This window comes from Panthera tigris, chromosome C1, assembly GCF_018350195.1.
Source record: "Panthera tigris isolate Pti1 chromosome C1, P.tigris_Pti1_mat1.1, whole genome shotgun sequence".
Taxonomy (NCBI): Eukaryota; Metazoa; Chordata; class Mammalia; order Carnivora; family Felidae; genus Panthera; species Panthera tigris.
In genome coordinates, this window is record NC_056667.1 from 105,489,943 (window position 1) to 105,517,796 (window position 27,854).

General features: G+C 56.0%; 2 protein-coding genes across 3 annotated transcripts; both read right to left on the reverse strand.

Annotated features, from left to right (window-relative positions):
- Nucleotides 1-27: 27 nt before the first annotated feature.
- On the reverse strand, nucleotides 28-10,312 carry LINGO4 (leucine rich repeat and Ig domain containing 4). Its single transcript, XM_042994133.1, has 2 exons — nucleotides 10,300-10,312; nucleotides 28-2,550 (listed from the first exon to the last, which is right to left on the reverse strand). The coding sequence occupies exon 2, from the start codon at nucleotides 2,529-2,531 to the stop codon at nucleotides 756-758; it is 1,776 nt and encodes a 591-aa protein (XP_042850067.1). The 5' UTR covers nucleotides 2,532-2,550; nucleotides 10,300-10,312; the 3' UTR covers nucleotides 28-755.
- Nucleotides 7,089-27,622, reverse strand: RORC (RAR related orphan receptor C). 2 transcript variants are annotated; one of them, XM_007088145.3, is made up of 10 exons: nucleotides 27,264-27,622; nucleotides 16,352-16,437; nucleotides 15,887-16,028; nucleotides 14,169-14,681; nucleotides 13,825-13,946; nucleotides 12,738-12,870; nucleotides 12,536-12,643; nucleotides 12,243-12,353; nucleotides 10,300-10,409; nucleotides 7,089-7,330 (listed from the first exon to the last, which is right to left on the reverse strand). In XM_007088145.3, the coding sequence occupies exons 1-10, from the start codon at nucleotides 27,358-27,360 to the stop codon at nucleotides 7,169-7,171; spliced, it is 1,584 nt and encodes a 527-aa protein (XP_007088207.2). In that variant the 5' UTR covers nucleotides 27,361-27,622; the 3' UTR covers nucleotides 7,089-7,168. The 2 variants fall into 2 exon arrangements, with proteins under 2 accessions (XP_007088207.2, XP_042850073.1); XM_042994139.1 differs by lacking the exon at nucleotides 7,089-7,330 and having other exon boundaries at nucleotides 9,835-10,409.
- Nucleotides 27,623-27,854: the final 232 nt, after the last annotated feature.

Below are 27,854 nucleotides of genomic sequence, written 5' to 3' on the forward strand. Positions count from 1 at the left end.
TGAGAGTTTCTCCAGAACATCTCTGGGCCTCCTTTGGTGTTAAGCTTATATGTCGGGGAGGCTGCTGGGGTACATGCTCAGTGGGCAGGCAGAAAAGGTAGGAAGGGAGAGATTTGATAAAAATGAGAGGGGAGAAAGAGTGAAGTAAAGAAAACTCCGGATATCACATTAGTTTAGACTGCTGCTGTCATGGCCTTTTGGCAGCAAGTTTAATGATGTGACAGATGGGGCAGGTGCTGGAGGCCTCATGCAGACACAGCCAGTGTGCAGTCTGCCCCCCCCCCCGCCCCCCTGCATTGTACACTCACATCTTCTGAGCCTGAGATCCTTGGCCCTAGTTCCTTGCTCCTGGGGAGGATACAGACCAGAAAAGAGAGGTAGACTGCATGGTTGAGAAGCAAGCGGCGCTTCTCAGCCTCACCTCTGCAATAATCTCGTAGCTGTGGTTGGCAATTGGTACTGGTTGTTAAAGGGTGTCGTCAGTGTGTGTGAACGAGTAGACTGGAGCCTTGGGGATGTTTCCTGCTTGGTGGAGGGGGGTGCGGGGAGGGCTAGACTGACTACAGGTCTACAGCTTCTGCTCCCATCCTCAAACTGCAAAAGGAGGGGTGAGGCAGACCTTCTTGAGAGGCGTCATTAGCTGTTGGCACAATGCAGGCGGGGGTGGGCCTAGGTTCTGGTTCAAGCAACCTTGGTTTGTTTCCCTTTTGGTATCCGAAGCTGTCTTGGCTGGAGCTCCGATGTGGAAGTAAAGGTCAGAAGAGCTTGGCGGTGACCCGGTTACCCCCGGAGTTCTTATCCCCTGAGGGCCGAGGTGCCACAAAGTCAAAGGTCATGTGATGTTTGACCCGGCCTTTGCCCTTGCTCCAGAGGGCAATGAGGCCAAAGCAGAGGGTCACCGAGGTGAGGAAGGGGAGGAAGCCAACTGCTAGCACCATAGCTACGCCTCTGCTATCCAGGAAGAAGGGCCTTGGGATCCCTGGCATGGTGATGTTAGGGTCAGAGAGAGTGCCATTTGGTGGTTCAACTTGGAGTACTTCGAGCCAGGTCCTCAGGGAGTCATTCCCGGCAACATTGCTGACCACGCAGACATAGGCCCCTCTGTCCTGCAGCTGCACCGAGCGGATCTCCAGCGTCCCATCCTCCAGGACCCTCACTCGCCCAGCCCTTCCCAGCCAAGGGCCCTGAGGCCTCCTCCAAGAGACCGTGGGCGCTGGGTCTCCGTCTCCAGAGCAGGAGAAAACAGCCTGCCCCCCCTCCTCTGCGATGACCCATCGCGGCCCAGACTTTCGGATCAGGGCTGGTTGGCAAGTGAAGTGCCCTGGAGGCAGGATGTCTGAGAACTCCCTCAGGCTCTTGCCCTGCATGTGCCGGGGGCTGGCACAGGCAGGGGGTGCCACGCCGAAGTCCAGGCGCCTGCGCAGCCGGAGCAGCCAGAGGAGGCGGCAGTCACATGCCAGGGGGTTACCCGACAGCCGCAGGGTGACTAGTTGGTCTGGGGAAGGGAAGGCCGTTTCCTCCAGCGTCTGAAGGGCATTATCTGCCACGTCCAGGAGGTGGAAAGCGGTCAGGCCTTGGAAGGCATGGGCAGCGATGGAGGTGAGGCACGCTCTTGCCAGCCGGAGCTCCTGCAGCCGCACCAGGGGACTGAGGCTTCGGGCGGGGATGGCTGAGATGGGGTTCTGAGACAGATCCAGGACCCTGAGGAAGCTCAGGTGGCGGAGCGCTTGGCAGGGTACTGCGCTCAGATTGCAGCGGGTGATGGCCAGGTTGCTAAGATTGAGCCCAGCCAGGCTCCCAGGCTCCAGAGCCCCCAGAGATGGCCAGGAGTGGATCTCCAGCTCCTTTAGCTGCCCCAGCCCCCGTAGTGCCCCAGCTGGCAGCCTCCCAATATCCAGTTCTCGAAGCCTCAGGGCCACTAGTGCTGGGAGGCGGGCCAGGGCCAGGCCGGGCACTGTGCTGAGGTTGCAGCGTTCCAGGGTGAGGGTGCTCAGCTGGGCCAGCCCTGCCAACGCCCCTGGAGCCACGAACACCAGGTGGTTGTCCCCCACCTCCAGCTGCCGGAGGCTGCCCAGCTCCCCAAAGGCTCCGTCAAGGAAGAGGACAATGTGGTTGAGGCGGAGGTCGAGCAGCGTGAGGGCAGACAGGCCTGAAAAGACCCCAGGCCCCATGATTCGCAGCCGGTTGCCCTGCAGCCTCAGGGTCAGGAGGCTTTGGAGGCCATAGAAGGCCCCAGGCTCAAGGGTGGACAGCTGGTTGTAGCTGAGGTCCAGTTCCTGGAGCAGGCTCAGGCGGGAGAGCATTCCGCGCTGAAGCCCCCACAGGCGATTTCCACTCAGGTCCAGGAGCTCAGTGTCCGCCGGGAGTCCCCCAGGCACAGCCTCCAGTCGCCGAAGGGGGCAGAGCACTGCCCGGGGCTGGGAGGCACAGTCACACACGGCAGGGCACCCACCACAACTGCCTCCAGACAGGAGGAGCAGGAACAGGAGAGGGGGCCATGGGGGCCAGGCTTGCTTTGGAGCTGGACCCATAGCCTTCCCCTCTTCAGTCCTGGAATAGATGATGACATGGTCCTGTTTGGAAAGTGACTTCAGACGATGGTGACCCTGGACCTCCTGGGCCTCCGTAGAGGAGAGGGAGATTGAGCTACCTGTGTCAGCATCACCAGCAAGTAGGGCAGACCCAGGAACAGTTCTGGGGGACTGCCTCCTTGGGGGCCTCCTGGGTCTCCTCTCTGGGGAATCTCTGCTTTGCTCTCCCTCCCAGCCCTGGGTAACAGGCCGAGTGCCTCCTGGCTCATGGAACGTGAGTGAAGCCTGACTTCAGCCGGGAAAGTTGTACGTGAATGGACAGGAAGCAGGGAAGTAACGTTGAGTCTTCCCATTTTCCTATATCTGTGAGATCCAGGAATACCGCAGGTCCCTTCTCCCTGACACTTGTCCTCCCCAAGCTCTGCCCTCCACTCTCTGCCCACCCTGTTCTCCCATGTTATCTATCCATAGCTTTGTCTATCTGTCCATAGCTCAGGGGGAATCACATGCTTGGATTCTGATGGGAGCGCGGTCCTCACCTTGACGAAGTCCTCCAGGGCTGGGAAGTATGCTCAGCTCTGTGCCCCTGGACTCCACCTACTGCCCCTCTGCCCTTCTGGAGCCTGGCCCAGGGCCTGGGGCCCTGAATTAGCAAGACCCAATCTCCCTGAATGCCTGTGTGGCTGACAGCCAAGCAACACGTTAGCCATGGCACAGGCTACCGGGGGGCACCCGAGTCCCTCATGAGAACCCTACGCGCAGCCCCTATAGATGACACTGTGGTGTGTGAGGGACCCAAGGGATGCCTGGGTTTTGAGTGTTGTTGCTTGGTCCTCAGGTTCAGGCTCCTGTTACATCCCTCCTCAATAGTGTTTTGATTTAGTCCAACGTGGGAATCTGAGGGAGATCTCTTGTCCCCAAACAATACACAAGAGACAGACTGTGAGCCAGGGAGGCATAGACAAGGAGGAGAGACAGCACCTGGCCAGATGGTGTGGGTGGGGAGCAAGGGAGCCCTTGGCTGGCACAGCTGATCTCTGGGCACAGGCTGTGTGCAAAGCATGTAGACTGCAAGTGGGTTTCTGGGAACCAAGGGCCTGGGCAGAATCAGGATAATGGCAGGTATCATGGCCACTGGGGACTGGTCGAGGTGACAGAGGAGAAGGGGCCCCATAGGTGGTGAACTCACTCTCACCTCACCGTGTTAAATGTCAGCAGGGCATTGAACCATGGAGGGGAGGTGTTGGGACCAAGAGGTAAGTGATGCTCCCTGGGAGGCAGGATGCCTGGGTTTCTTTCTAGCTGCAGATCCAGATGGCCTTTGGGGCTTCAGGCTGTCTGTGCCCTGAAGGGTCAGCTTTCTGTCACACACCCCATTTTCTCCCACGTGGAACTTTACGAGGTGGTGTGACTTCTTCCCATTGCGGGGTCGGGGAGGGGGGATCACATCCCTGGATCCTGATTGGAGTGAGGATCTGCACCCCTCCTCTAGAAGAGTTGTTCTGGCACCTCTCCCGCTGTAGTAGCAGGAAACCAGAGAGCAAAGAGGCCCGGAGAGCAGAGGGATGTAGGACACCATCCTGAGGCTTGGGAGGAGAGAGAATGGTGCGGGGCAGGCAAAGGCAGCTGACCAGGCTCCTCTTGTCCCTAGACCGACCTGGCAGGTGTCTCTGGCATGCTGAGAGTTCTCCAGGGACAGACGTGTCCCAGTCTCCCTCGTCCCTACGACTGTTCTGGGAAGTCCACTCGACAGCTAGCTCTTTATCACTACTGCTGCAGCTACTGCTCCTCCTTTGTGCTCTGCACTCAGCAAAAGTGCGCTGAAGCATGTAACCCAGCTTCCCTCCCTCCCCCTTCTGTCAGTTTCCTCTTAGTCCCCAAAGCCCGCTGGCCTAGGGGCTGGGGGACCTAGGGACAACCCCTTTTCTTTATTTATAACGTGGCTAATTTAATCCCAAACTTCCCTCGCCAGTCTCCATGGCTACAAGACTGGCTTCCAGCCACTTTGCCGGAAGAAATGGGTGTCAGAACCACTTCTTTCTTTAGATGGGGTGGGGTCTTGGGCATCAACCCTTCAAGGAGTAGGAAGCTTTCTTCTTCTTGTCTCTATGTGGCAATCCAGAGACACATATGAACCTTTAAAGCAGACCTGACTGGAGACATGGGGACTTGCGTGGGGAGGGGGCTCTTAGGGGAAAGATTTCTGGAATTTCCATACTGATTGTGGAGAAACCCTTCCCAGAGGTAGAGGAAGCCCTGGGGAGACGGAGGGAGGTCTCTTTAGAGTCCTTCCCCATAGAGGTGTCTGGGACATTTTAGTTTTCCCATCAAAGTCCGGTGGGGCCAGGATCAATGGCTGGTTGGGGTGGGGTGGGGTGGGGTGGTGCAGGGGGGAGGGGCAGGAGGAGCGCAAACCCTCTAGCATGAAAGGGACGCTGGTCTGGCCTTGTCTCTGAGAATATTGTAGAGAAGGACAGCTGCAGCTTTGGGACAGGAGGTGGGGGCACTTACCGGAGAAGCTGGAGGGCGGCATCAAGTTGGACACTGCCTCTGTCCAGGGCTGGGGGCCGTCCCATTCAAGCTGCTCCCCGGGCCGCCGGGCCTCACTTCCCTCACTGCCCGCTGCCCCGCCGCCCTCCCGCCCGCCTGCCCGCTGGGGCTGCTGTTGCTGCTGTGGCCGCTGCTGCCAAGACCGAGGTAGAGAAAAGAGCCAGAAAGCATTTCTCCTTTTTTTTTTTTTCCTCTCTCTCTTTTTAAACCAGGCGAGAATGAGTCTGCAGCAACCCTGTTGGTGCAAAATAAATAAATAAAGCAACCAGGGAGGGCTGCAGCAAGCGCCACTACAGGATGGAGAAGGGGAGGGAGCGCAGATGGAGACTTTGGGGTCTAGGAGGGGTCAGGAAGTGGAGGCAGCCAGCAGCTCCGAAAGGGTCTCTGGTGGACATGCTGACTGCCCTCTGGGGAGCTCAGGGACAAGCACCTTCCTCTCCCAGATGCGGCCTTTCAATCTAAATGCCCCCCATGGGTATCATTTTGTGGAGAAAGTTCTCTATCCAGAACATCTGCTGTGGAGCTTAGTTTGAGACTCCTGTGGGGGTTTCTGAGGAGCAACTCCCAAGCCTCCCTGGGGGCTGCTCAGAGTGGGGGCTGCGATCCTTTTGATGCTCATGGGTTGCTGGGCTGAAAACCTGGGTCTCCACACAGGAATGAGACAGGAGAGAGCAGCTGGTCGGTGGTCTGATTTAAGACCCTCCCCCCTCCCGGCCCCCACCACACATGCCCCTGGCCTTTAAAATCATTTTATAAAGAATAGCACAAGTTAGGATTTATGTCTAGCCTATTAAACCCTCCCCTGAGAGCAATACAACCCCCTCCCCCGCATCACCTGCTGTTTATCCCTCACAGGATGGCTCATAGCTATTTGTAAAGCCAAGCAAGAGAAGTTTTGGGGCAGCCTGAGAGGCAGGTGTCTGCCCTGTTCCCTGGTCTCCTCCCTGCTAGAGTCAGTAGTGCCCCGTCACAGAGTGAAGAGATTGTGTCTGTTTCCTTTCTCCATAATGACAGCAGGACTCCTCCAATGTCTGTCTGGGACCATCTGACTGACCAGTGTCCAGCCATCTATCTCTTCTTCTCCTGGGGTTTCTTGTGCTAGAAGACATCTGGGTCTAAGGTTGGTGGACTGGACCACCATGAAAATGTTCTGGGGTCCCTCAGGGTTGGGACTCTTTTCCTGAGGCCACTATGCACCTCTGAGCTGTGACCTCAAGGAAGACAGGGACTGTGTCAGATTAAATGTACTGCAGAGGTGCATAATTGCAGGTTGAGTTTGTGAGTATGTGTTTCACCTGTGCGTGGGTGTGTGTCTCTCATCAAGTTTGTGTTGACCCCTAAAGTCTATTTCTAAAGTGCACATAAGAGGTTTGAGTTCTAACTCAATCTATGATGCTCTTGGCCTCCATTGTACCTTATCCCTAAAAATCCCATAAAATCCCGTAAAAGATTATCCCAGCCCCTTACCCCCATCTCATCCTTACCCTCCACATATCCAGTTTTTTTTTAGACCCTGGGTAAAGGGAAGCATGTCCAACCACTTCCTTGCTGAGCTGAGAGGAAGAGGGAAGGCAGAAAATCTAAAGATCTGTGTTCATGTTATATACAGGTCCTTCTGGGCTCCAGCTGCCAGTCTCTGAGCTTGACATACCTCCCCAGCCAAAGCCCACAGGGAAATGCAATGAGGTATTTTAAAGTCCTGTTCTTAGCTTCTGAGCCCAGAGTTGAGTTCCATTCATCCAGGGTGTCCTGGATCCCCCTGGTGTCCTGAGGACACTGTGGTCCTCCTAGAGGTCCCTATGTGCCACCCTAGGCCTCTCAGAAGCTGGGGGTGAAGAGTCATGGTGAAGGAGACGCGACCAAGCTGAGGCTGGAGATGGTGTTCCTTCATCCCTACCCTCTCTGGCTCTTGGCCCACCGCTGGGCAAGCCTGTGGGCAGAAAGCCAGTCTGAGCAATCGCTCACCCCCAAAGAACAGGCAGGGTCCACCTTCTCAGAGCATAGGAAAGAAAAAGGTGAGGGTAGGAGGAGGGCTGGGGCGAGGGCCAGCGGGCTCCAGAGAAGGGAAAAGCAGTCCCTCCTCTGGGTCACTCGGACAGCCCTTCAGGTGACTCAATTTCAGTGCTGAAGAGTTCCTTGTAGAGTGGAGGGAAAGCAGCCTGGACCACGATGGGGTGCAGATGCTGGAAGGTTTGCAGCTTTTCCACGTGCTGGCTACACAGGCTCCGAAGCTTCCCCTTGGGTGGCAGCTGGACATGGGTTAACAGGGGGGGAGGGTCAGTACGCCAGCCTCCTCCCCAGAGCCAAGATGTCCTCTCAGCCCTCCCGGGCTAGGGCAACCCTCCTTGCTTTCCCCTCTGCACTTGGCATCGGAGGGGTGGCCAGATTCGATCCCATCACGGGGGAAGTATGTGTTCAGGAAGCCGGAGACAAGCGAGGGCTGCTGCAGGACAGGTGTGTGTTTTCTGAGTGAACCCCCAATCACATTCCCGCTACTCACCTGGTAAGTGCTCCAACTCCCACTTTCTGCTCTTAGGATGGTTGGATCCTGCGACTCTGTTATGTACTATCACTGGCCTTCATTGATGCTGTTCTCATGTGGAATGCCTTTCCAGTTCTTTGCTTGGCTAATTCTTCCTCACTTTCAAGTGTCACCGCCTCTGGGAATATTTCCCTGACTACCCCTCCCTGGATTAAGGGCATTTCCTTTGGGCTTCTCTCTGTGTAGTAGCACTTAAACCTGATTGTAGGAAAATGGTCTCATTTGTCTGCCTTCCCACCCTAGGTCTAATCTCCTTAGGTAGGTTCTCTCCCTGTCTGCCTCTCTCTCTGTACCTTTTGTTCCTATCATAGTGCTTGGCACATGACAGTTGCTCAGTAACTATTTGAACTAGTTTTGAAGCAGGTACCCAACGCTACCAATACTCAGTTGGAGGGTCTCTCCTAGAGACCCAGGAGGAGACAGAGGCAGGGAGACCTTATTGAAGAAAGGCCAAGAAAACCATTCATCTTCTGCAGCTTCCTGTATAACCAAAGTAGGCTTGAAAAGACCGCTCTCCAGCTCTCCAGCTCCCACCTCCTCTCCAACCACCATCTTAGTTTCCTAGCAAAGGGGCAGTCAGAGAGGACCAGGCAACATGGATCCCTTGATATCTTTTAGATTCATTCTTTTTTCATTTCCACTGCTTTACTTTGAGTTTGCCTGGACTGTCACAGTACCTCCATCCATCCATCCTTCCATCCATCCTTCCATCCATCCATCCATCCATCCTTCCATCCTTCCTTCCATCCATCCATCCATCCATCCATCCATCCTTCCAACCTTCCTTCCTTCCTTCCTTCCTTCCTTCCTTCCTTCCTTCCTTCCATCCATCCATCCATCCATCCTTCCATTTAATAAATGTTTGTTGAGAACCTACTCAGCTAGGCACTGTGATGGGGTGTGGGGATAGATCAATGGATAAAATAAGGTAGAATAAAATATCTGGCTTTATTAAATGCATATTCTAGTGAGGGAGCCAGAAAATATAATATGCCTGAGAATTTCTTAAAGAGCAGTAATGCAGGGTGGGGTGGAGGGCTTTTTGCATCAGAAAACCTCTCCAGAATGGAGGGATGGGGCAAGCCATTTGGAAAACTAGGGGAGGAACCTTCTAGGCAGCAGGAACAGCAGATACAAAAAGCCTGAGGTGCAACTGTGTGTGATGTGTTAAAGGAATAGCCGGGAGGCGACTGAGAGGGCAGGGAGAGGAGAGGAGGTGAGAAAAATTCAGGGTCTTATTGTACATGAGGCCAGTCAGCCATGACAGACCCTACAGGTGAGTCTCAGCAGGATGGGTGGCTATAGGAGGGCTGAGACTTATGCTGTGTGGCTACTGCAGGGCAGAGGAGGGAGGAGCAGGGGCCACTGTAACAGGCCAAGTGAGAACTGATAGCTGGGGGAGGTGGGGGGTGATGGTGGAGGGGGTGATTCTGAAGGTGGAGTCAGACCTGCTTTCCAGCTGCCCCCCCCCCCCCCCACGGTCCAGTCAGTCTCTCCTTCCAGGCTGTCCAACCGGACTTGAAGTTCTTTAGGGCCTAGACTGTTGTGTAAGTCATTTCTGTATCCTTGGCACCTAGCACTCACTGTGCCTGGCACATAGCAAGGGTCCATTGCTTGAATGATTACATAAAAGGTTCTTTTACACTGGTTCCAAATTAAATTGCCTAAATAATAGCTCTGATGATATCATTCCTCCAGCCCTCGTGGCTCTCCATTGCCTGGAAATAAAGCCTTCACTCCTTAATATGGCACTCAAAGTCCTCTCTGATTTGCTACCTGACCTGATTTCCAGCTTCTTCTTGTCTTCTGCTACTTCCCTGCCCTCATCAGTCAGTGCCAGCTCCCAATCTTATGCTTCAGTCAAAATGTACTATGAGCTATTCCCCATATATGTACTATTTTGCCTCCTTATTTTTGCTGATATTGTTCCCGTAGCCTGGCATGCCTGTCCTACCACCATGAATGTCTGTTAAAATCTGTCATACTTCATGGCCTACCTTAAATGCCACCTTCCCTAGGAATCATTGATGACCCACTCTTTTTACCCCAGATTATTTTTAATCCCTATTCTATGCTTATAACATTTCCCCAATATCTCTTACCGAAGGAACCCATCAGGGGCGCGGGGACACAGTGGGAGAGCACTGGGATTCAATCTTGTATTTATTACTCGCCAATCATGCAAACGTCGGCAAGTCGCTTAAGTCTCCTCACCGCTAAAGGGATATTTGAATACCTGTCCTATTACTGAGTTGCCCTGAGGATGACAGCATGTCTGTGACAGCACCTTGTTAATCGTACTACTATTGTTATCACGTACCATATGCTACTCTGTACCAGAGTACCAGTACGAGCCTCTTCCTACTGCACTACGAACCCTCAGTGGGGGCAAGGATCACTTCTCTGTAGCTTTCCATTCCATGGTGCCTTGCACAAACAGGTGCTAGGTAAGCGATGGCTATATTAAACTGAACTGATTCCTGGAGGCCTCGCCCCCCAATTCCAGGCTCTCTCATGTTCCATCTGTACGCAAATGGAAGCGATTGCTTGTCCCCTTGGTTTCCGTGCTGCTGCTGCAAGCTCTCTAACACCATATGGCACTCTGTCCCCACAGAGCCCCAGGGTCCCAGATCTCGTGCCAGGCCTGACCTCTTCCACCTTGGGGACTGCTCCTACCTTGGCCAGGATACCTTGGCGGTGGGTCTTGTAGAGATGGTGATGGAAAGCCAGCTCCAGGTTGTGCTGCAGCTGCTCTACTTTCCTCTTTTCTTGGAGCCCTGGCCGGTCTGAAGGAGGGCACGGCACCATGGCAAGAAGAAGAAAGAACATGGACGTCAAATTCCCCCAACAGGGTGTGTCGTGTTGGGCATCTGTGCTGGAGCACGGCCTCCAGTGCACGTGCACATGCACATGTGTCCTGGCTTGATAATGAAAAGCTCTGGGGGCTGGGGGGTGGCGCCTGGGTGGCTCAGTCATTTAAGTGTCAGGCTTGGCTCAGGTCATGATCTCATAGTTCATGAGTTCAAGCTCCACATCGGGCTGTGTGCTGACAGCTCAGAGCCTGGAGCCTGCTTCACATTCTGTGTCTCCCTCTCTCTCTCTGCCCCTTCCCCACTCACTTTCTGTCTCTGAAAAATGAATAAATCTTAAAAAATTTTTTTTTTTTTTTTAAAAAGAAGAGCTCTAGGGCCTGGGGCTGGGCTAGCTGTCTACAAGGCAAACTGGGGAGAGATAAGGCGGATAAGAACACCCAATTTCCTGATGCCCAAGCTGCCTTCTCCATGATACCCCGATATTTCACATGGCCCTTTCGATGCTGGGATTCCACTATGGGGGGATGAAATGGAAGAGAGCCCTGCCCCCTGGCCAAGGCTGAGACCAGATGAGAGATTGCCTTGGTGAAGCCTCCTAGGCCAGCATCAAGGCCTCTGCATCAATTGGTGGCTAACTTCAACAGACAAAGCACCTTTTGCCCTGGCTCCATCAGATAGCCAGAAGTCATCTTTTTTTTTTTCTAAATGTTAATTTATTGTTGAGAGAGACAGAGCGTGACTTAGGGAGGGGCAGAGAGAGAGGAAGACACAGAATCGGAAGGAGGCTCCGGGCTCTGAGCTGTCAGCACAGAGCCCAACGTGGGGCTCGAACGCACAGACCGCGAGATCATGACCTGAGCCAAAGTCGAATGCTTAACTCACTGAGCCACCCAGGCACCCCACCAGAAGTCATCTTTTAAGTCTTTATTTCTAGTTCAAATGATTAGGTCTCTGCTCATTGGCAGAGCCAGACAACAGATCGTCTTCATCTGCAAACTCAGGTTAGTAGCTCAGCTCATTAGCCCAGGTTCTCCAAATACTTAGCATTCCCTGGCTCAGCCCAGCCCGCCCCATTCCAGTGGGGAGGGTGTCCAGAGTTCCATTGTGATGGCACACAGTCTTAAAATTAGCTCACGCATGGGGTGCCTGGGTGGCTCAGTTGGTTGAACATCCGACTTCAGCTCAGGTCATGATCTTCCGGTTCGTGAGTTCAAGCCCCTGCGTCGGGCTCCATGCTGACAGCTCGGAGCCCAGAGCCTGCTTCAGATTCTGTGTCCCCTCTCTCTCCACCCCACCCCTACTTGTGCTCTGTCTCTCTCTGTCTTTTAAAAATGAATAAACATAAAAAAAAGTTTTAAAATTAGCTCACGCAGAGCAGTGATTCTCAGATTTGGTGGCACACGACAATCACCTGTGGGAGGCTGTTAAAAATCCTGATACTACAGGCTGCACCCCAGATCAATGACCTTAGAGTCTCTAGGAGTGGAGCCTGGAGAAGAATCATTTTTAGAGCTTCTGGGTGATCACAGTGTGTGGTCATGGTCACACTGGACACTCTGGCGTGAGCTCACAGGCCAGCTAATTTCTCTCTGGGATGTGGCTCACTTCCTTTCATCCCCACGGCTCCCTGGCCCCCCACTTGTCCCAACTCCACCTTGGGAGCCGTTTCCCTCTCTCAGGCTCCTCCTTCATTCTGCTCTTTAAAGCAGTTTTCCAGACTTAACCACATTTGAAGGTCCAGACCCTTCACTATCCCTTGCCCCCCTGCCACCCGAATGTCCCCCAGGCAGGCCCAGCAACACTCACTGGCGTTGATGAGCACGAGGGCTGTGTAGAGAGCAATCTCATCCTCAGTAAAGCGCAATGTGCTCAGGGAGCGGGAGAAGTCAAAGATGGAGCTGATGAGCTCCCCACAGCCTAAGGGACGGAAAACCAAAGGATTTGCCGGGTGAACGAGGCCACGGTGCCCGGGGACACCCACCCTCTTGATGTTTGGAGCAGAGGGGGTGATCTGACCTGAAAAGAGGATACCCTGGTTCTTGAACCTCTAGGGGGCTTGCCATCCCACCCCTCCCTCTCCATTTCCCCCTGCCCCTCACCCAAGGCTCGGAACAGCTCCGTGCCTCCGTATTTGCCTTCGAAAAAGACTGTGTGGTTGTCAGCGTTGTAGGCCCGGCACATCCTGACCAGGACCACTTCCATTGCTCCTGGAGAGGGCAGGGACATGCAGGCAGGAGTCAAGCGAAGCAGGAAGCCAGCTCTGTCCCCCTCCCCCCAGGCCTGCCCACCCTCCCTGGGCACCTGCTTTGAGAAGCACAATCTGGTCATTCTGGCAGAGCTCCATAAAGCCTGAGAGCCTCTTAGCGAACTCCACCACGTACTGAATGGCCTCAGTGAGGCGGTGGGCACAGCGTTCCCACATCTCCCACATTGACTGCAAGGAAGGAGGAGGTCCCACTGTAGCCCGGTTTATGACCCTGTCACCCTCCCAAGCCCCCGGGAGCCCGGACTGATAAACATCAGGAGTGAGGTTCAGAACTTCCACACTGTCCACTCCGGCATTTTAGCCTATTCTCAGCCCAGATGCACACTTGGGTTCAATGCCTGTCACGTGGTTGCACTCACTGAGCCCCCACCAGCAGCTGGCACCCGGTTAGCTGTCCATGGGGAAACAAAACCCATCTGAGATGCAGCTTTGCCCTCAAAGAGTTTGCATTTTGTAGGGGTGAGAAGGACACACTGACCCCTCTCCCAAAAAGACACACCCAAAGGTCTTGATAACCTGGAGAAGTGAAGGCTGAATGACAAACAAGTATTTTTAGAACAGGTGGTATTGTGAGAGTGTGATGCGAAAGAGTGTAAACTTTGCAGCCCAGTGGATCCGAACGTGCCTTTGGCTCCACGACTTTGTGGCCCAGGAAAAGTCTGTGAACCTCTCTGAGCCCAGTTTCCCGGTCTGCTAAGAACCGAAATAAATGCCAGGCTCCCAGGTGGCTGTCGTAAGAATGGAAGATAATTTATGTGAAGCATCCAGCACAGCGCCCGGCAGAGAAGGGGTGTGTAACATCAGGGTTCTGACTACTGTTACCATCAGAGGACGAGGAAGGAGAGTATGCCGAGGTCTGTACGCCAAGGTGTGGGTGCTGGAGGCAGTAGGATGAAGGGCAGGCAAAATGTTAACCAGCAGGGGCCAGGGAAAAGCTCTCATCCATTGGCTAGACACATGCACACACACACACACACACACGCACGCACGCACACCCCATGTTTCAAAGTGGGAACACCCTTGTGCGTTGCTCCAGCCCGCTCGCCTGTGCAGGTGGCCATCTCTGCACTCCCCCAGTGGAGGCGGGATGTCCCCCCTTCCCGTGGGCTCTCCTGGCCTCACCTTCCTCTGGTAGCCAGCCACCTCCTCCCGGGAGAAGATGTTAGGGCGCTGTCGTAGCAGGTCCTCCAGTCGCAGCTGACATGTCTCTCGGTAGGACTTACAAACGTTCTGCACCAGGTGCTCTGGGGCCAGAGGAAGAAGGCACAGGCTCTGTCAGCCAGCTGCCACCCTACCCACACAAAGGGCACTCCTGGCCTGGCCTACCCCTGCTCTGCCTCCCGCCCCCCTTCGACCCCTTGGCTCCCTTGGGCTCAGGTTCGGTGTACATGGAGTGCTGGCTCAGGCCCCTCTCTTGGAAGCCCCTCCCTCATGGTCCCTGCCCTCTCCACCTCCCAGCTGCTCACCAGTCTCTGTCAGGGAGGCATAGGGCACCTCTGGGGTGCTGTGGAAGCTGGGGCTGCAGTAGCTGTCTGGGCCCTGTCCTGGTTCCTCAAGCCCAGGATGCCTGGGGTCCTCGAAATGAAGCCTACATGTGTCAGGGGGCAGCTGGCTGCCTGTGCCATAGAAGCCGTCTCTGGCCTCGGCCTTGCCCCGCTCGGGGCTGTGTCCCAGGTGGTATGAGGCCCCGTTGGGCCCCGCCTTGGCCAGGCTGCTGGGGCAGGAGGGCCCAGAGCCTGGGGCTCTCAGAAGGCCGGGGGGGCAGGCTGAGGCCTCAGGCAGGTCAGGCGAAGAGCCCAGGGGCAGCTGCCCATCTGGGAGCCCCACGGGGCACGCGAGGGCATCTGCTCCCTGGCCCCCCGCTGGCGGGGTCTTGGCCACTTGTCCCCGCTGCTGCTGTTGCTGCCGCTGTAGTTGTTTCTGCACCTCGGCATGCAGGCTGTCCCTCTGCTTCTTGGACATGCGGCCAAACTTGACAGCTGAAAGAGGTCGGGGACCAAGAGCGTTCAAGGCAGGAGGACTTGGGTGCTGGGCGGCACCAACATGCATTTTGATCATTAAAAATTCACTTGCTGTCCCCTAAATAGCCGGCACCGAGCACAGCTTCCTCGGGGGCCCCCACTGTTGCTTGAGACCCCTGCCACCTCTTAGGTGTTTGCTGCAGGGCCAGTCCAGCCCAGGCGTTTTGGTCTCCCAGGCAAACTCTCCCGGCTGGAAACTGGCTTCTGCTAATGGCATGAATCTGGACTGAGGACTCTGGCCTCCTGATGCTGGGGCTGGGGGTGGTCATGTCGGGGGCCTCGAGCTGTATTGGGGTCACCTCGCCTGTCTAGGAGGGTCGGAGGAAGAGGAGAGCTGAAAACACAGGTCTCCCTGTGGTCAGGCCTGCAGGCTCCCTGGTGACCTAGATACTCACCACAGCCCAACCCAGGCTCCGCGGCTTGTTTCTGAACATCCTCTTCTGCTCTCTCTTTCCTGCCTTTTCACTCCCCCCCGCACACCCCTCCCAGGTGTGGGGGCACAGCCCCTCGCCCCGCCTGCCCCTTTGCACCCCAGCGTGTTTCCTTTCACTTTGTTATTTTGGGCGCTGAAAAGTGCTGACAGACTCTTTCTGGCTCCTCATCACCTCATGCCTCCCCCAGCCCCTCCCTGGGCTCCCTCTGGGTGGTGATGGGGGGCTGTGCTGAGGCGGGGGCGAGGACACGAGAAAGCACCAGGGACAGCAGCCCTCCCCACGCTCATGACTTCTGGGTTGTTCTCAGGCCCACTCTGGCTCCCTTCCTAGCCACCATCCTGTGTCCTATCATAGGGCTGGTGGACCAGGAAGGGAGATGAGCTAGTACTGGAGCCATGGGGCAGCAGGGCAGCAGGGAGGATGTGGAAGCTGGATGGTTTCTGGGCCACAGGTGAGGGGACTGAGGAGAATCCATCACAGGAAGAGGAAAGGGAGGAGTCGGGGATGTTGGGGAATGGAGGACTGTTCTAGCAGACCCTAAAACTGGGGACGGCAAAGTCCTTTGGTGAGGGTGGTGGGCCTACCCCACCGGGCACCCCCGTTGTGCATGGCCAGCCCATGCCCCACAGAAGGACGTTTCTACAGGGTAACCTCTGCCTAGCACAGCAGGCCAGGCTGCCTCTTTGGAGACTCCAGGGAAACCCCAGGGGGCTCCCTGCTTGGCCTCACCATCTCGGGACATGCCCAGTGCCAGGCATTTCTGCAGCCGGCAGTGCTGGCACCGGTTTCGGCTGGTACGGTCGATGGGGCAGTTCTGCTGGCGGGTGCAGGAGTAGACCACGTTACACTGCTGGCTCCGGCGGAAGAAACCCTGGGGAAGGCAGGCGAGGAGACCTTGGCTGTCTTTCCTGGCCAGGCCCAGCTCAGTCCCCAGTGCTTCCAGCCCCGGCTCTGGCCCCAGCTTTCCCAGATTCGACCCCCCATCAGTTTTCTCTCCTCCATGTTTTAGCATGATGACAGTTTGCCCTGCCATCATGTTCCCAGCTCAGGACAAGGCCTTCCTGTGCACAGGGCCTCCCAGGTAAGGCACCTCCCAAGCAGCTCCCTAGCTGCTTCAGTAGACCATCCCGGAATAAAGGCCACAGAACCCCTTCTCCTCACCTCGGAAGAGACCGTACGCGCGCACATGCTCACCTTGCACCCCTCACAGGTGATAACCCCGTAGTGGATCCCAGATGACCTGTCCCCACAAATTTTGCAAGGAATCACTTCAATTTGTGCTGGAAGAAAGAAAGAACGGGAGGTCAGCCCAGGAGCCTTATCTGCCTCCTGCCCCCTCACTCACCCTTCTCCAGCTTGTTCCCCTCTTGCAAGATGGAAGGAAGGAAAAAAGTGCCAAACACTGCTCCACAACAGGCCTAGGGGGGCTGTGTTTGGTTTGGTGGGGCAGCCGGGGGCTGTTGCAGCCCCAAGGGGGCAAGAATGCAGCTGCCGAGAGGCCACCTGCTCAGCCCTTCAAGTGGAAAAGCTCCAGTTGCCTCCCTCCCGCCTGGGGACCTAAGAGTCCTCGCTGCTTTACAACACCTGCTTCCCGCGCAGGGGGCTTCCTCTAGGCCCCTCTCCCCCACCAGGGCTCTGCTTCCATGGGAAGAGTGTGAAGCATGGGGGCGGGGTGGGGGGGGAGATGTGGTGAACCAGCCGGGAGGCACTGGGGACCAGGTACAGATGCCAGCCATCCTTGGCAAGGCAGTGAAGGCTCAGGGGTGGGTTGAGCAGAGACCCCGGGGCCAAGCAGACAGGGTCCACAGAGTAGGGCCCAGGGGGTATGGAGAAGTGAGTTAGAGCCCAGGAGAGGGTTCAACAAGCCAGGTCTGTCAGATGCCGGGGACCCAGGGAGAGAATCAAACAGGGTGCTGAGGCTCCTGGCCCCGGAGCAGAGAGTGGGCAGCTCTGTGTGTATCAGTACATGAGAGTGTGGATGTTTACGTGTGCACGAGGGCCTCTGGGTCCCATTGTATGCCCACACGTCATGAATGCTAACTTTGGCTGGGACTAGGGACCATCTCATTTAAACTTTTTCCTTTCCTTTACAGGTGAGGGAATAGACCAGATGAGGTAAGTTTGCCCCAGGGCCGGGTCTACATCCTAGCTCCCCTGCTTTCCATTATGCTGTTCTGTGTACATGGCTTTTGGGGTACACACACCAGTGGGCATGTTTGAGGGTGTGTGTACACACGGAAGGTACACATAATTGTGAGCCAGTGGGCATGTCTGCTTGAGCCAGCAGTCTCACCTGCACGTTGGCGTGTTAGTGTTTGTTCTCTGGGCCACAGGGTCCCTGACCTATACCTGGCTCCAGATTCTTCTCTCCTTTGCCCTGGCCCCGTCAATGCCCACAGCTCTCTCCTGAATTTCAGGGACCAGCAGTTGGCCTTCTCCCAGCTCGTCGTTGAAGGGGAGTTGGGATTCCCACTATGTCAGGGGGACTCCGTCCCTCCCAAGGGACAGGGGTCTCTTGTGTGCCTTTGGTGTCCTGCTGCCTCCCCTTTGAGCAGGGAGGCTGGGGTGGAGCAGACCAGAAAAGTGGTCTAGGACTGCAGCCCCTGCTCATGGGTGACGTGTCCCCCATCCGTGTCCTACTCTGAGGGTCAGTGGAAGCAGCAGCTTGTCTATAGGGCAAACCTATATTCCAGTGAGCTTACCTCTGGCTCTGGCCTGGGCCCTGGTCACGCATATGCGTAGGGCCTCCCAATGTGAAGTGGGCGCCTTTACACCACCGTCCCCTCAAGCCAGCTTTGAGCTGAGTCAGAGTAAGCAGCCGCCTCCTCATGGGGGACTGGGCCCATGAGTATCTGAAACCCCTCCGTGAGAAGTCCGTTCTCTTCCCCACCCCAGCCCCCATCCGACTGCCCAAACCCCACGCAGGAGGCTGTGATCACCGTGGGGGGGGTGGTGACGGAAAGTGAGCCTTTCAGATTCTTTCCAGTAAATTAGGAGTAGATTGGAATTCGTGGAGGGGAAGAGAGAACAAGACGGGGGATTGGTAGCTGGAAAAGGGACAGAAAACATGGAGACACTGCATGTCAAGTCACTTAGATTCTCTAGGCCTCAGTTCCCTTGCCAGTGAGGCCGGGGTACAAATAACACTGTTTGTCCATGGGGGGATTGTAGGTAGTTTCGCAGGCGCAATGACATTACCTGTGGGAAGCACTGTGTAAGAGGCAAAACTCTACATATGCTGTTACTACAGAGCAGGGCCAAAGGTGAAGAAGGCCAGTGGGCATTTGAGGCCTGATGGAAACACCTGTGCCCCATGGAGTCTGTGCTTGTGTCAACACCTTCCCCTTCAACAGTGTGGGTCTCCCTCTGTAGTGGCCCTCAGCCCAGAGAGGGGAGAAACCACCTTGGGTCACCCAAAAAAGTAAGCGGCAGGGAGATTAGGCCAAGCCACAGTGGGAACTCGGACTCCAGCCCAGCAGTCAACCACAGGCCTCCCTGCCTCTTCCCTTCTCCAAGAGCCACATCCGTGTGCGTGTGTGCACCAACCACACAGGTGACCCAGACACATCTCCCTGCCCTATGCCTGACCCACTGCTGGTCCTGGCCCCAGGAGCCTCGTGGCACTATAACCAAGACCTTATTGTTCTCATAGGCTGATGTGGCCAGCCATGGATGCCCTTCACAAATACCTATTCTTGAGGGGGACGCTGGAGTTTAGACCCCAGCCACCAGGCCAGCCACTCCTCAGGGCTCCCCAACCACAGTCCCAAGACAGAGGTACACAGTGAGAATGAACACAGAGTCAGAAGTTCCGAGCTGGGAGGCTCAGACTCTTGTAGCTTCTGAGCTAGAGAGACCAAGAGGTTCAGGACTAACAGACAACAGAGACTTAGAACCTGAGCTGGAGATGCAGGTGCAGAAACACAGAAAGACCCACACCGATGTTCTGCCCCCAGTGCCCTGCCCCTGGCCCTTTCTGCACCACCAGGCCCCTGCTCTCCCTGCTCCCTCCTTCCCCTGCCACCTGTACCCCTTTCAGTGCCATCTGCTTGAAACCTCAAAGAGAAAGTCCCGTTGCACGCGAGGGGGACTTGTGGAGGCGGGGAGTGGAGAGAGTGGGGAGAGAACGGGAAGAACCGGCAGAGGTGGCAGTGAGGTGAACAGGAGCTGAAAGCACCCCGCACCCCTCACCTTCACAACCTACCCCCGAGCCCTTGCCTGCAGCAGCAGGTGATGGGAACCCAGGTTGGGGAGGGGGAGCTGAGTAATCACGGGATTACTCAAACGGTTGCCCTGGAGCCTGGCCTGCCAGGAACTTAGCGTCTAAGGGCCTGATGGTGCCAGGAACTTGAACCAAGCAAAGGTCAGGACTGTCTAGGCCAGCCCCTGCGGCCCCCGCTGCTTCAGGAAGATCTTTGCACCTCACTGCTGCTCTCTCCCAGGGCCCATCAAAGGAAACCCTCTCACTCCCAGGAGAGAGAGGTGTCCACTTACAAACGCTCCTGAAATCAGCTAGTGATTACATGGCTCTAGCCCCCACCAAGGGATCTTGTGAAAATTTTGTGAGCAGGTCCCTGCTCAGGTCTGAGGGCCCAGATCCTGCATATGGACAAGCTCTGCTTGGTGCCCAAGCTTGCTGGTCCTCAGTCTGTACTTTTGAGTAGCAAGAATTTAGTCCCTCTTGAAGCTTTTGTGCAGGGCTGCTCCTCCCTGGGGGACAAGGGTGGGGTTGGCCGTCTTTCCCCCAGCTCATTTTCATTTATTCTCCTCAGCCTGTGAGGCCTCTAAAGCTGCATTCTGATAGGACACTGGGAAAAGAAAATGAACCCCTTCTCGATTGCTTCAGAGACTGAAGCATCCCCAGGGAGCTTGCTGTGTGCACCTCTGCTCTGCTCTGGGGGAAATCCGGTAGCGAGGAGGTGGTCTTTCCCTCCCTCCAACCCCTCTAATCTCACCCTTCCCACAGCTGTGAGATTCATTGATAGCGCTCTCTGAATGCATCCAGAGCCTGGCTCTTAGGAAGCCAGCCCTGGGTCTTGTCCAGGTGCCCTATGCCACAGAGAGGAAGTGGTAGGAGCGAAGGAGGGGCTCTAGCCCAGGGGGATCTCTCCCCTCAAACCCCAGAACCACTCCCCCACCCCCCCCTCTGCTGCCCCACCAGCCCTGGTAGAGTGGATGCAACCAGAGGCACCCTGGGGTCTTTATCTTCTCCTGGTGCTTTGTCAGTCTCCAGATGGGCCTTCCTTCTCTTTCTCTACCCGTTTCTCCAGCCGACAGGGGTTCAAGGGCAATGATAATGATAGACATAAGCCGTGGCTGAATTTTCCTTGGTGCCAGGCTTTGCATACGTGTTTCATTAATGATTACAACAACCCTAGGGACCAGGCATTGCTTGTACTGTCCCCATTTTACACATGAGAAAACAGTCAAGGAGGGAGTAAGTGGCTTGACTAAGGTCACACAGCCTGAAGTGGCAGATCTGACATTTGAACCCAGGTCTCTGTAATTCTGTAACCCATGTCCCCAACCATTAAGCTATACACCCTGTAAGGATGAGATGCCCAAGTGAACCAAGGAAATGGGATACGGGACAAGGTTACTGGCCACAGAGGAAAGGTGGGCTGGGAACAGAATTCAGAGATGACCCCCCGGGGAACTAAAGCCGGGACTCATGACTGGTGTAAGGACACCCAGGGACATGGTCCCCTCGCTCCCTGCTCTTCATCTGCCGTGCCACCTCCTCCTGCCTGTATTCATGTCTTGGGGCCAAGGTGTCCAAGGCCAGCTCGCCTGACCCAACAGAGCTCCTCTGGGGGTGTGGGCTGGCTTTCATACAACGTAGTAGGCCTCTGCAGGGATGAATGAGTGGACAGGAAAGAGGAATGCACCTCTTTTCTTAGCTTAGCTCCCCCACCCCCACCCCTATGGAGACCACAGCTCTGGCCAGGGGTCCCAGTGTACCCCAGCCTGTCACCAGCCTCCCTCCTTTCTCAGCTCTCCTTCCCGCAGCTTCTGCAAAGCTGGAAACCACTTTGGTGTGTGCCCCCACAGGGGAGCGGGAGGGGGAGGGGTGGCGGGGGCCAGGAGAGAAGCACTTCTATCTGCTGAACACTGCTCCCGAGGTAGGGCGAGGGTTTTCTGCTGATACACCCAGATCCCAGGGCTGAGAAAGTAGTGAAGCTAAAACTCAGGTGGGCGAGGGAGAGTCTGGGGTTCTGAAAAGCCACGAAAGACAGCCAGCCACCTGAAACCCCTCTGGGTGCCCCCGCCACCCCCGCAGTCTGGGACAGGAGAAAGGAGGGGAAACAAAAGAATTGAGTGAAAACAACCAGTGAATGGGGGGAGGGGATGAATCACCAGGAGGAAGCTCTGAGGAGTGGGAGCCCCAAGACACAGTCAGCGGCCTTCCCTGCCGCCAGCCTTGTGCGTCCTTTCCACAGGGCTCTGCTGTTCCAGGAGACCAGGAACCCAGAGAGACTCTGGCTGGGGTGCTGACGCTCTGCCCTGTAACCAACCCTGCCCCGAACACACATCCCCATCTTTTCTGAGCCCAGAGTCCCAGGACAGCATTACAGTAGCAGGAAGAGTAGAGATTAGATCTCAGGACTGGCCGTGGAGGACAAGAGGAGACCCCAGAGCTGCCTTCCTTAGAGGGCTCTTAGCATGGGAAAGTCCCTGTTCCCTGTCTGAGTCAGGGGCACAGAGGCAGGGGAGATGAGGGGGCCCCCAGGAGGGCAGCAATACTGCTTCAGTGTGATGGGACAGGCTGTAGCGCCGCGGCCTCTAGGACCTTGGGCTAGGGGTGTTTGGGATTCCAGTTAGGGACGGGAAGAGAAGAAAAGGCAAAGGTTCTGGGGTGATGCAGGGAAGGAGGGGGCCCTTTGTAAAGTCTTCAGGTGGTCCAGGGCTCCCAGGATAATAGCTGTGGCACCCTTGGGGACCTGGACTACTTCTGGCCCACGGCTCCTCATTATCATGACCAGACTTGGAAAGATCAGGGCACAGCAAAGACTGGCATGCGACCTCATACCTCCCCTTCCCCTTCCCCCTACTGCCCCATGCACACTCAATGGTTGGTGGGGGGAGCTCATGCCTATTGCCTCCACACTGGCCGTGCCCTCAGAGAGAGATGACTAGGGCCACCATCCCTCTGGCTGGCTGGGAGTCTTTCTGGCTAATGGACATTTCCTCTTTGCTTAGCTGCAGCTCGCCATGGCAGGGAGCCCCTATCACCCTTCCAGAACCTCCATAAAATCCATGCCTCCCCCTTCCTGCCTTCCTAGACCCACTCAGTACTCAGCGTCTCCTCTCTGCAGCCTGTCCTCTTTCCTCCCCATCTCTCCCTGTGTCTGTGTGCCTTTCCATTGTCTGCGCTCCAGCTCTGTGTCGGGCTTCACGCGGTGCTGTTTGGGTGGTAGTTCTCCACTTACAGCTCCATCAGGGCATCATTCTTTCCCCAAGTATTTCATGACTCTGTCCTTTGGGTTTGGCCTCTGCACCTCTCTCTATTTCCTGGTATGTTTCTGCTCCTTGTTTGTCTGCCCCTCAGTCTCTGGGTGTGTCATAGTCCCCAGCCCCCAGTGTGTAGACTCTCCCTGGCTATAGTCAGAGAGCGCAGAGGTGGCTGGCACTCACTAGGTGTGTGTGTGGGCGGGGATGGGGGCAGCCAGGTAACCTGGGGCTATGAGATACCCAGAGATGTCCAGGTGAGAAGGACTAGTGGCATCTACCCCCAGATCGGAGGGGACCCCCTTCTCTTATCTACCAGACTGGATGGAGCTGTTGGGGGGAAATTATGTAGAACTGCCTAGTGGCTCCCTCCTCCAGTCCTGGGGACTCCTGTTCTTCTGCCAGGCTCTGAAACACACCCAATCCTTGCTTCCCAGGGTGGATTTGCTGACTGGGGACCATTTCTGGGAAGACTGGTTTGCTAACTTTTGCTGCTAGTCGGAAGAAGCTAGAAGGAAACTGAAGCTCCAAAGGGCCCCTTTTCCTGTGGAAATCTTTGGCTTTTTTCCTTGCCCCTCCTGACCCATCCCAGCTCATACACCCACACTGGAATCTCTGTCCCAAGCTCCTTCTCTTCTATGGCCTCTCTATGTCCTGGGAGAGTTGAGATGCCTTCACTAGCTTTGGGGGTGCTCACCTTGGGGACCAGGGCTCTCTCCTTGGTCGTGGGTCCTCGAACTGGGACCCTCTCCAGAGTTAGTTTTGTTTTTAAATTTAGCTCTTATTTTGCTTATGAGGAGACCAGAGCCCAGTGACTTGTTTAAGACTACGTGGCTAGTTGGTGACAGAGCTGGCATCAGAATCTGGTCTTTAGATTCTCAGCCCATGGGTCTTTCCAGGACCCAATATGGCCTCCCTTCTGTGGTTTGTGGGAAGACCCCAGGTTGAGGCTGGGCCTGCCTCAGGCCTCAGGCCACAGGGACATGGGGCTTCCCTTTTCCTCATTTGCCCTGTGCTCTGAGAGGCCCTCCAGCTTTCCTGACGTGAACAGAGGGATTGTCTGATTTACTTGTGCTTGCTCTGCTAGAAGGCACAGGGACTGTACACATCTGCCCGCAAGCTGTTGGCCCATGGCTTCACACCAGGAAGGGGTGAAACTGAAGGCTTTCTGCTCTGTCTCCCCTGCCTGATCCCCCCTCATCAAATGAATGACGGAAACTGGGGACACACACACACACACACACACACACACACACACACACATGCTGAGACCTGGATGTTGGGTTCTGACCCTCTCTATCTGCCGATCTGGCTCTCCTCTCCCTGTCCTGCTGCTTCAGGGCACAGCAACCCCTCTGGCTCCTCTTTGAGCCCACTCTGAGGCAGGTTGGCGGCATGGAGGGAGTTACTGCAGTGGGAGAGTGTGCCTGTCAGTCACCAACCTCCCTCTGCTGCAGCCGTGTGATCTGGGTGAAGCACTGGCCTCCCTGGGGCTCAGTCCTTTCTTGTTAAACGCGGGGCAGAGCACCTCAGACACTCCTGCAGACCCTTTCCAGGGCTCATGACATATGTGGTCCTCCACAGCCCCCTCTATTACCCTGCCCTAAGAAAATTGCCTGGGGAGTGAGACTCCACAGCTACTCCACCCATCTCCCAACAGAACTTGGCCTTGACTGGGACACACCCTGTGGTGGGGGGAAGAGCCCTCAGCTTTGCTCATGCTGTTCCCAAGACACCTCTCTGTTCCAGAGGCCCAGGGATGACAGTGGCATCTAGGCTTCCCCACTCCCAGGTGGCCCCATTCACTTACTTCTCATGATTGAGCCTTGGGCTTTGCTGCCTTGGCTTTCTGTCCTCAGTGGGGGGTGGTCCGGGGATGGGGCACAGCTGGCAGCTGGGTTGGGGGTGAGGCCCTCTCTGCCGAGCTTCAGCCTGTAGCTCCTCACCTAGCTCCCTCTCAGTTCTTCTGGGCCAGGGGGGTTGAAGCCACCACCACACAGGTGGCCGAGTGACAACCCCCCCACTCCATCCCCACCCGCTCTGGGGTGCAGCGAGTAGGATGACAGGCGCCGAACGTGGCCAATCTGGGCCTGGGGCAGGGTGTGAGGGGCGGGGCAGCCAATTGCAGGGGGCGTTGGAAAATTCCAAAACCACATGCGACAGCCACACGCGGTAAAAGCTGTTTCCACCCGTCAAGGTAGTTCTGGCTGGGGAGCCAGAATGGAGCTCACGGGAGCCTGGGGCCAGGTTCCTACTCCCCCTCCCGCTGAGGACCACAGCCTGACCCTCTTTGCCAGGCGACTCCAGGGACAGGGATGTTTCTAGAGGTAAGTCACAGGATGTCTGCCCCCGGGGGGGCAGTGGCTGGTGCCACCAGAGACCCTGTGGACTGTCAACTGCCACCCAGTGGGGTGCAGTCTGAGAGGCCGCCCCACCACCCCACCCGCCATGCTCATGACCTCCCTCCAGACATGGCATATGCCCTTGGCTAGGGACTAAAGATAATAGCAGCAGTAATAATCATCAGACAAATATCCATTATCCGCAGGTAGGGTTATTTCCTCAGGACCAAAACTACTGAAACTGGAATGCAGATAATGTTGGCAACGACAATGATGATGATGATGGTGGTGGTGGTGGTAATAAAACAATAATAATGTTTACTATGTGCCAGAAACGGTTATTAATTTCTTATGCGGATTATCTAATACTCACAAAATACTTTATGAAGTAGGCACCATTATCCCCATTTTGAAGAAAGTGAGACACAGAGAGGTTAAGTAACTTGCCCAAGGTCACACAGCTAGTTAGTGGTGGGGTCAGTATTCAAACTCAGGCAGTTTGGCCCCAGATCCCACCTGAGGAATGGGAGAGCTTCTCTGGTTCATCCTCTAGCTCTTGAGGATGTCTCAGCTTGGGAGGTTTCCTGGCACTTGAGGCTAGAGTTTATTGGCCTGGGGGTCCTTCTGAGGGTCCCGCTCAGCCTCAGATCTGCTCTGTGGGGTACCTGGGCCTGAGGGTTCCCTCTTCAGGGCCCTTTAGTGATTAGGCCCTCTCTTGGTCTGGGAGTCCCTCCTGGGCTCCTCCCTTCTTGGGACTGTCCTGGATCTCCTCCTTGGGTTGTCTCAGTTCAGAACCTATTTTTCTGAGGCTCTCGGCCTGGGGGAGTCCCTCATCTCTTCCGGATTCTCTGATCCTCTAAGAGGTCTCTGGTCTTGCCGGGCCTCTAATAGCTCCCCAGCACAGTACCTTTCCCTGCTGGCCTTCCTCTGGCTCTCGGGGCAGCAGAATGCACATGCACGGAAGGCCTGTCACCCTGGCTTCTCATAGGACACTCTGGGGTGGGGGCGAGGGCTTGGTTGCACAGGCCCAGTGGGGTTGGGAGAGGGGAAGGGGGCGTGGTCTTGGTCAAGGTTTCTGTGGTAAGAGGTTAAGGTCGGGATGGAGTATAGGCTCCTCCAGTTCCAGCTGCTCCGAAAGTCCCCCTTCTTCCCCCCCCCCCCACCCACATATGGTCCCTGGTTCCCATCCCCCGGTTCTTGAGCACGTCACTCCTTGACCTGCTTTCCTCCCAGGGCCCTGCTCAGCATTTCCGTGGGGCCCTGTGGCTAGGGGCAGGCGAGGCACCGATCTGGATTGTGCTGAGCCAAGCAACCCCCCACCCAGGAGGACGCAGCATCCTGGATAGCCCCCCAGCGCCTGTCCGCCCAGCTCAAGGACGAGGGGACGCTGTTGCCCTCTGAGATGTCCCTGCTTGGAACAGGGAGGCTCTAGGCAATCTTGGCAGCCGGAGCGAGGTCAGTGAGCTCTCAGGAGGAACTGGTAGGCAATCCAGGGGAGCGCCATGGAGAAAGGCAGGTGGTCTCTCTTGCGCCAGAGTGGTTCTCATTAATGCGGGGACCTGTGCTTCTGGAGGAGGCCTTTCCCAGAGTACCCTCAGGCGGTTAAGGGCGCGCCTGGCCCTGATGGGATATAAGCTTTGGGACTGAGATTGGATGGGTGCATTTTCTGGGGGAATGGCCTCTACAAACTAAGGGGTTAGATCCCATGTGCTGAGAGGTCCCTAGAGGGGATGCTTCCCCACCAGTGTCCATTGGGAAGTCCTTCCTGAGCTCTAGCCTTCCTACATGCTGTGGCCTCAGTCTTTCGGGGTCCAGAGTGTCCCTGTGTGTCATGTTTCCTACAGAGGTGAAGGTTTTCCTGCTCTCCAGCTCTGCACTGCCTGGCTTGTTCACACCTCAGGATGTGTTAACCACCAAGATGAACACCAAATGTGGCTCAGCTGTCGCAAAGCCTGGTGCAGGCTCCCCGAGTCCCAAAGGCCACCCCTGCCTCCCCCTGCTCTGTCTCCCTCCCTCCCGCTGCCAGCTCCTGTGCCTCTGTCCAGCACCCCTCCTCTTCTTCTCCCACAGTTCTCTTCTAATCCCTCTCTCCTTCAGCCTGTGGTGCTCCCTCTGACTCCACAGGCTTCCTCCTGACCTCCCATCACCCTGATCTTGAGGTTTCTTCACACCCCACCCCCGGCTCCCCATCTCCCTGTTTCCCTAGATGCCACCTCTGCCTGGCTCCTCTGTCTCTGGGCCAGCTCCGGAGCCTCGCTGAGCTCCTGCCATCTCTCCACACCCAGCACCAGGTGCTGCCCCAACCCTCTACTCACAGCTGTGGGTCTTCTTTGCGGCCAGCAGCTCTGGAAAGAGAAGAGAAGGGTCGGGGCCAAAAGTTGAAGACCATGGGCACCAGGAACACCACCCCATCACTGGCCCTATCCCACCCCATTCCTTTCTCCTGAACCTGATGTCTGAGCAGAAGGTGGGACCATCCTGCACACACCCCTCTCTTTGCTCTATGCCCTTCAGGTCCTCAGAAGTGCTGGGCTTCTCACTGCCTCTGGGAGTTCCCCAAGCTCTTCCTTCTCTCTTCTCTCAGAATGCTCTTCCCTGACACCCTAGTCAGTGTAGCCAACTTCCCCTCATCCCTCAAGTTTCCAGTTGGAGAAGCTGTACATGCCCCTCTCCCCTCCCCTCATGCTGACACTCGGCACCTTGTATTTGATTTCCTGACACTCACCACGTTGTTCCCTAACTGCTATCATTGTGTCACTATCCGTGAAATGACGCTTTCCTGCCGGTCGGTAAACTCTGTGGAGGAAGGGACTGTGTCTGTCTCGTTGACCTTGCTATTCCCAGAGCCTTCTGTGGTGCCTGGCCCATTAGAGGTGCACAATAAATATTCTGCAGCCAGAGTGACA

Bases quoted from the DNA above. Each gene is read 5' to 3' on its own strand.
- LINGO4 (XM_042994133.1), bottom strand. From the start codon at position 2,531: ATGGGTCCAGCTCCAAAGCAAGCCTGGCCCCCATGGCCCCCTCTCCTG.
- RORC (XM_042994139.1), bottom strand. From the start codon at position 27,360: ATGGGGTGGTGTTCCTGGTGCCCATGGTCTTCAACTTTTGGCCCCGAC. The intron at 14,682-15,886 runs GTGAGGCCAAGC...GACCTCTTTCAG, and splicing joins ACTGGGCATGTCCCGAGATG to CTGTCAAGTTTGGCCGCATG. The intron at 10,410-12,242 runs GTGAGTGTTGCT...GCCCTCCTTCAG, and splicing joins CCTCGTGCTCATCAACGCCA to ACCGGCCAGGGCTCCAAGAA.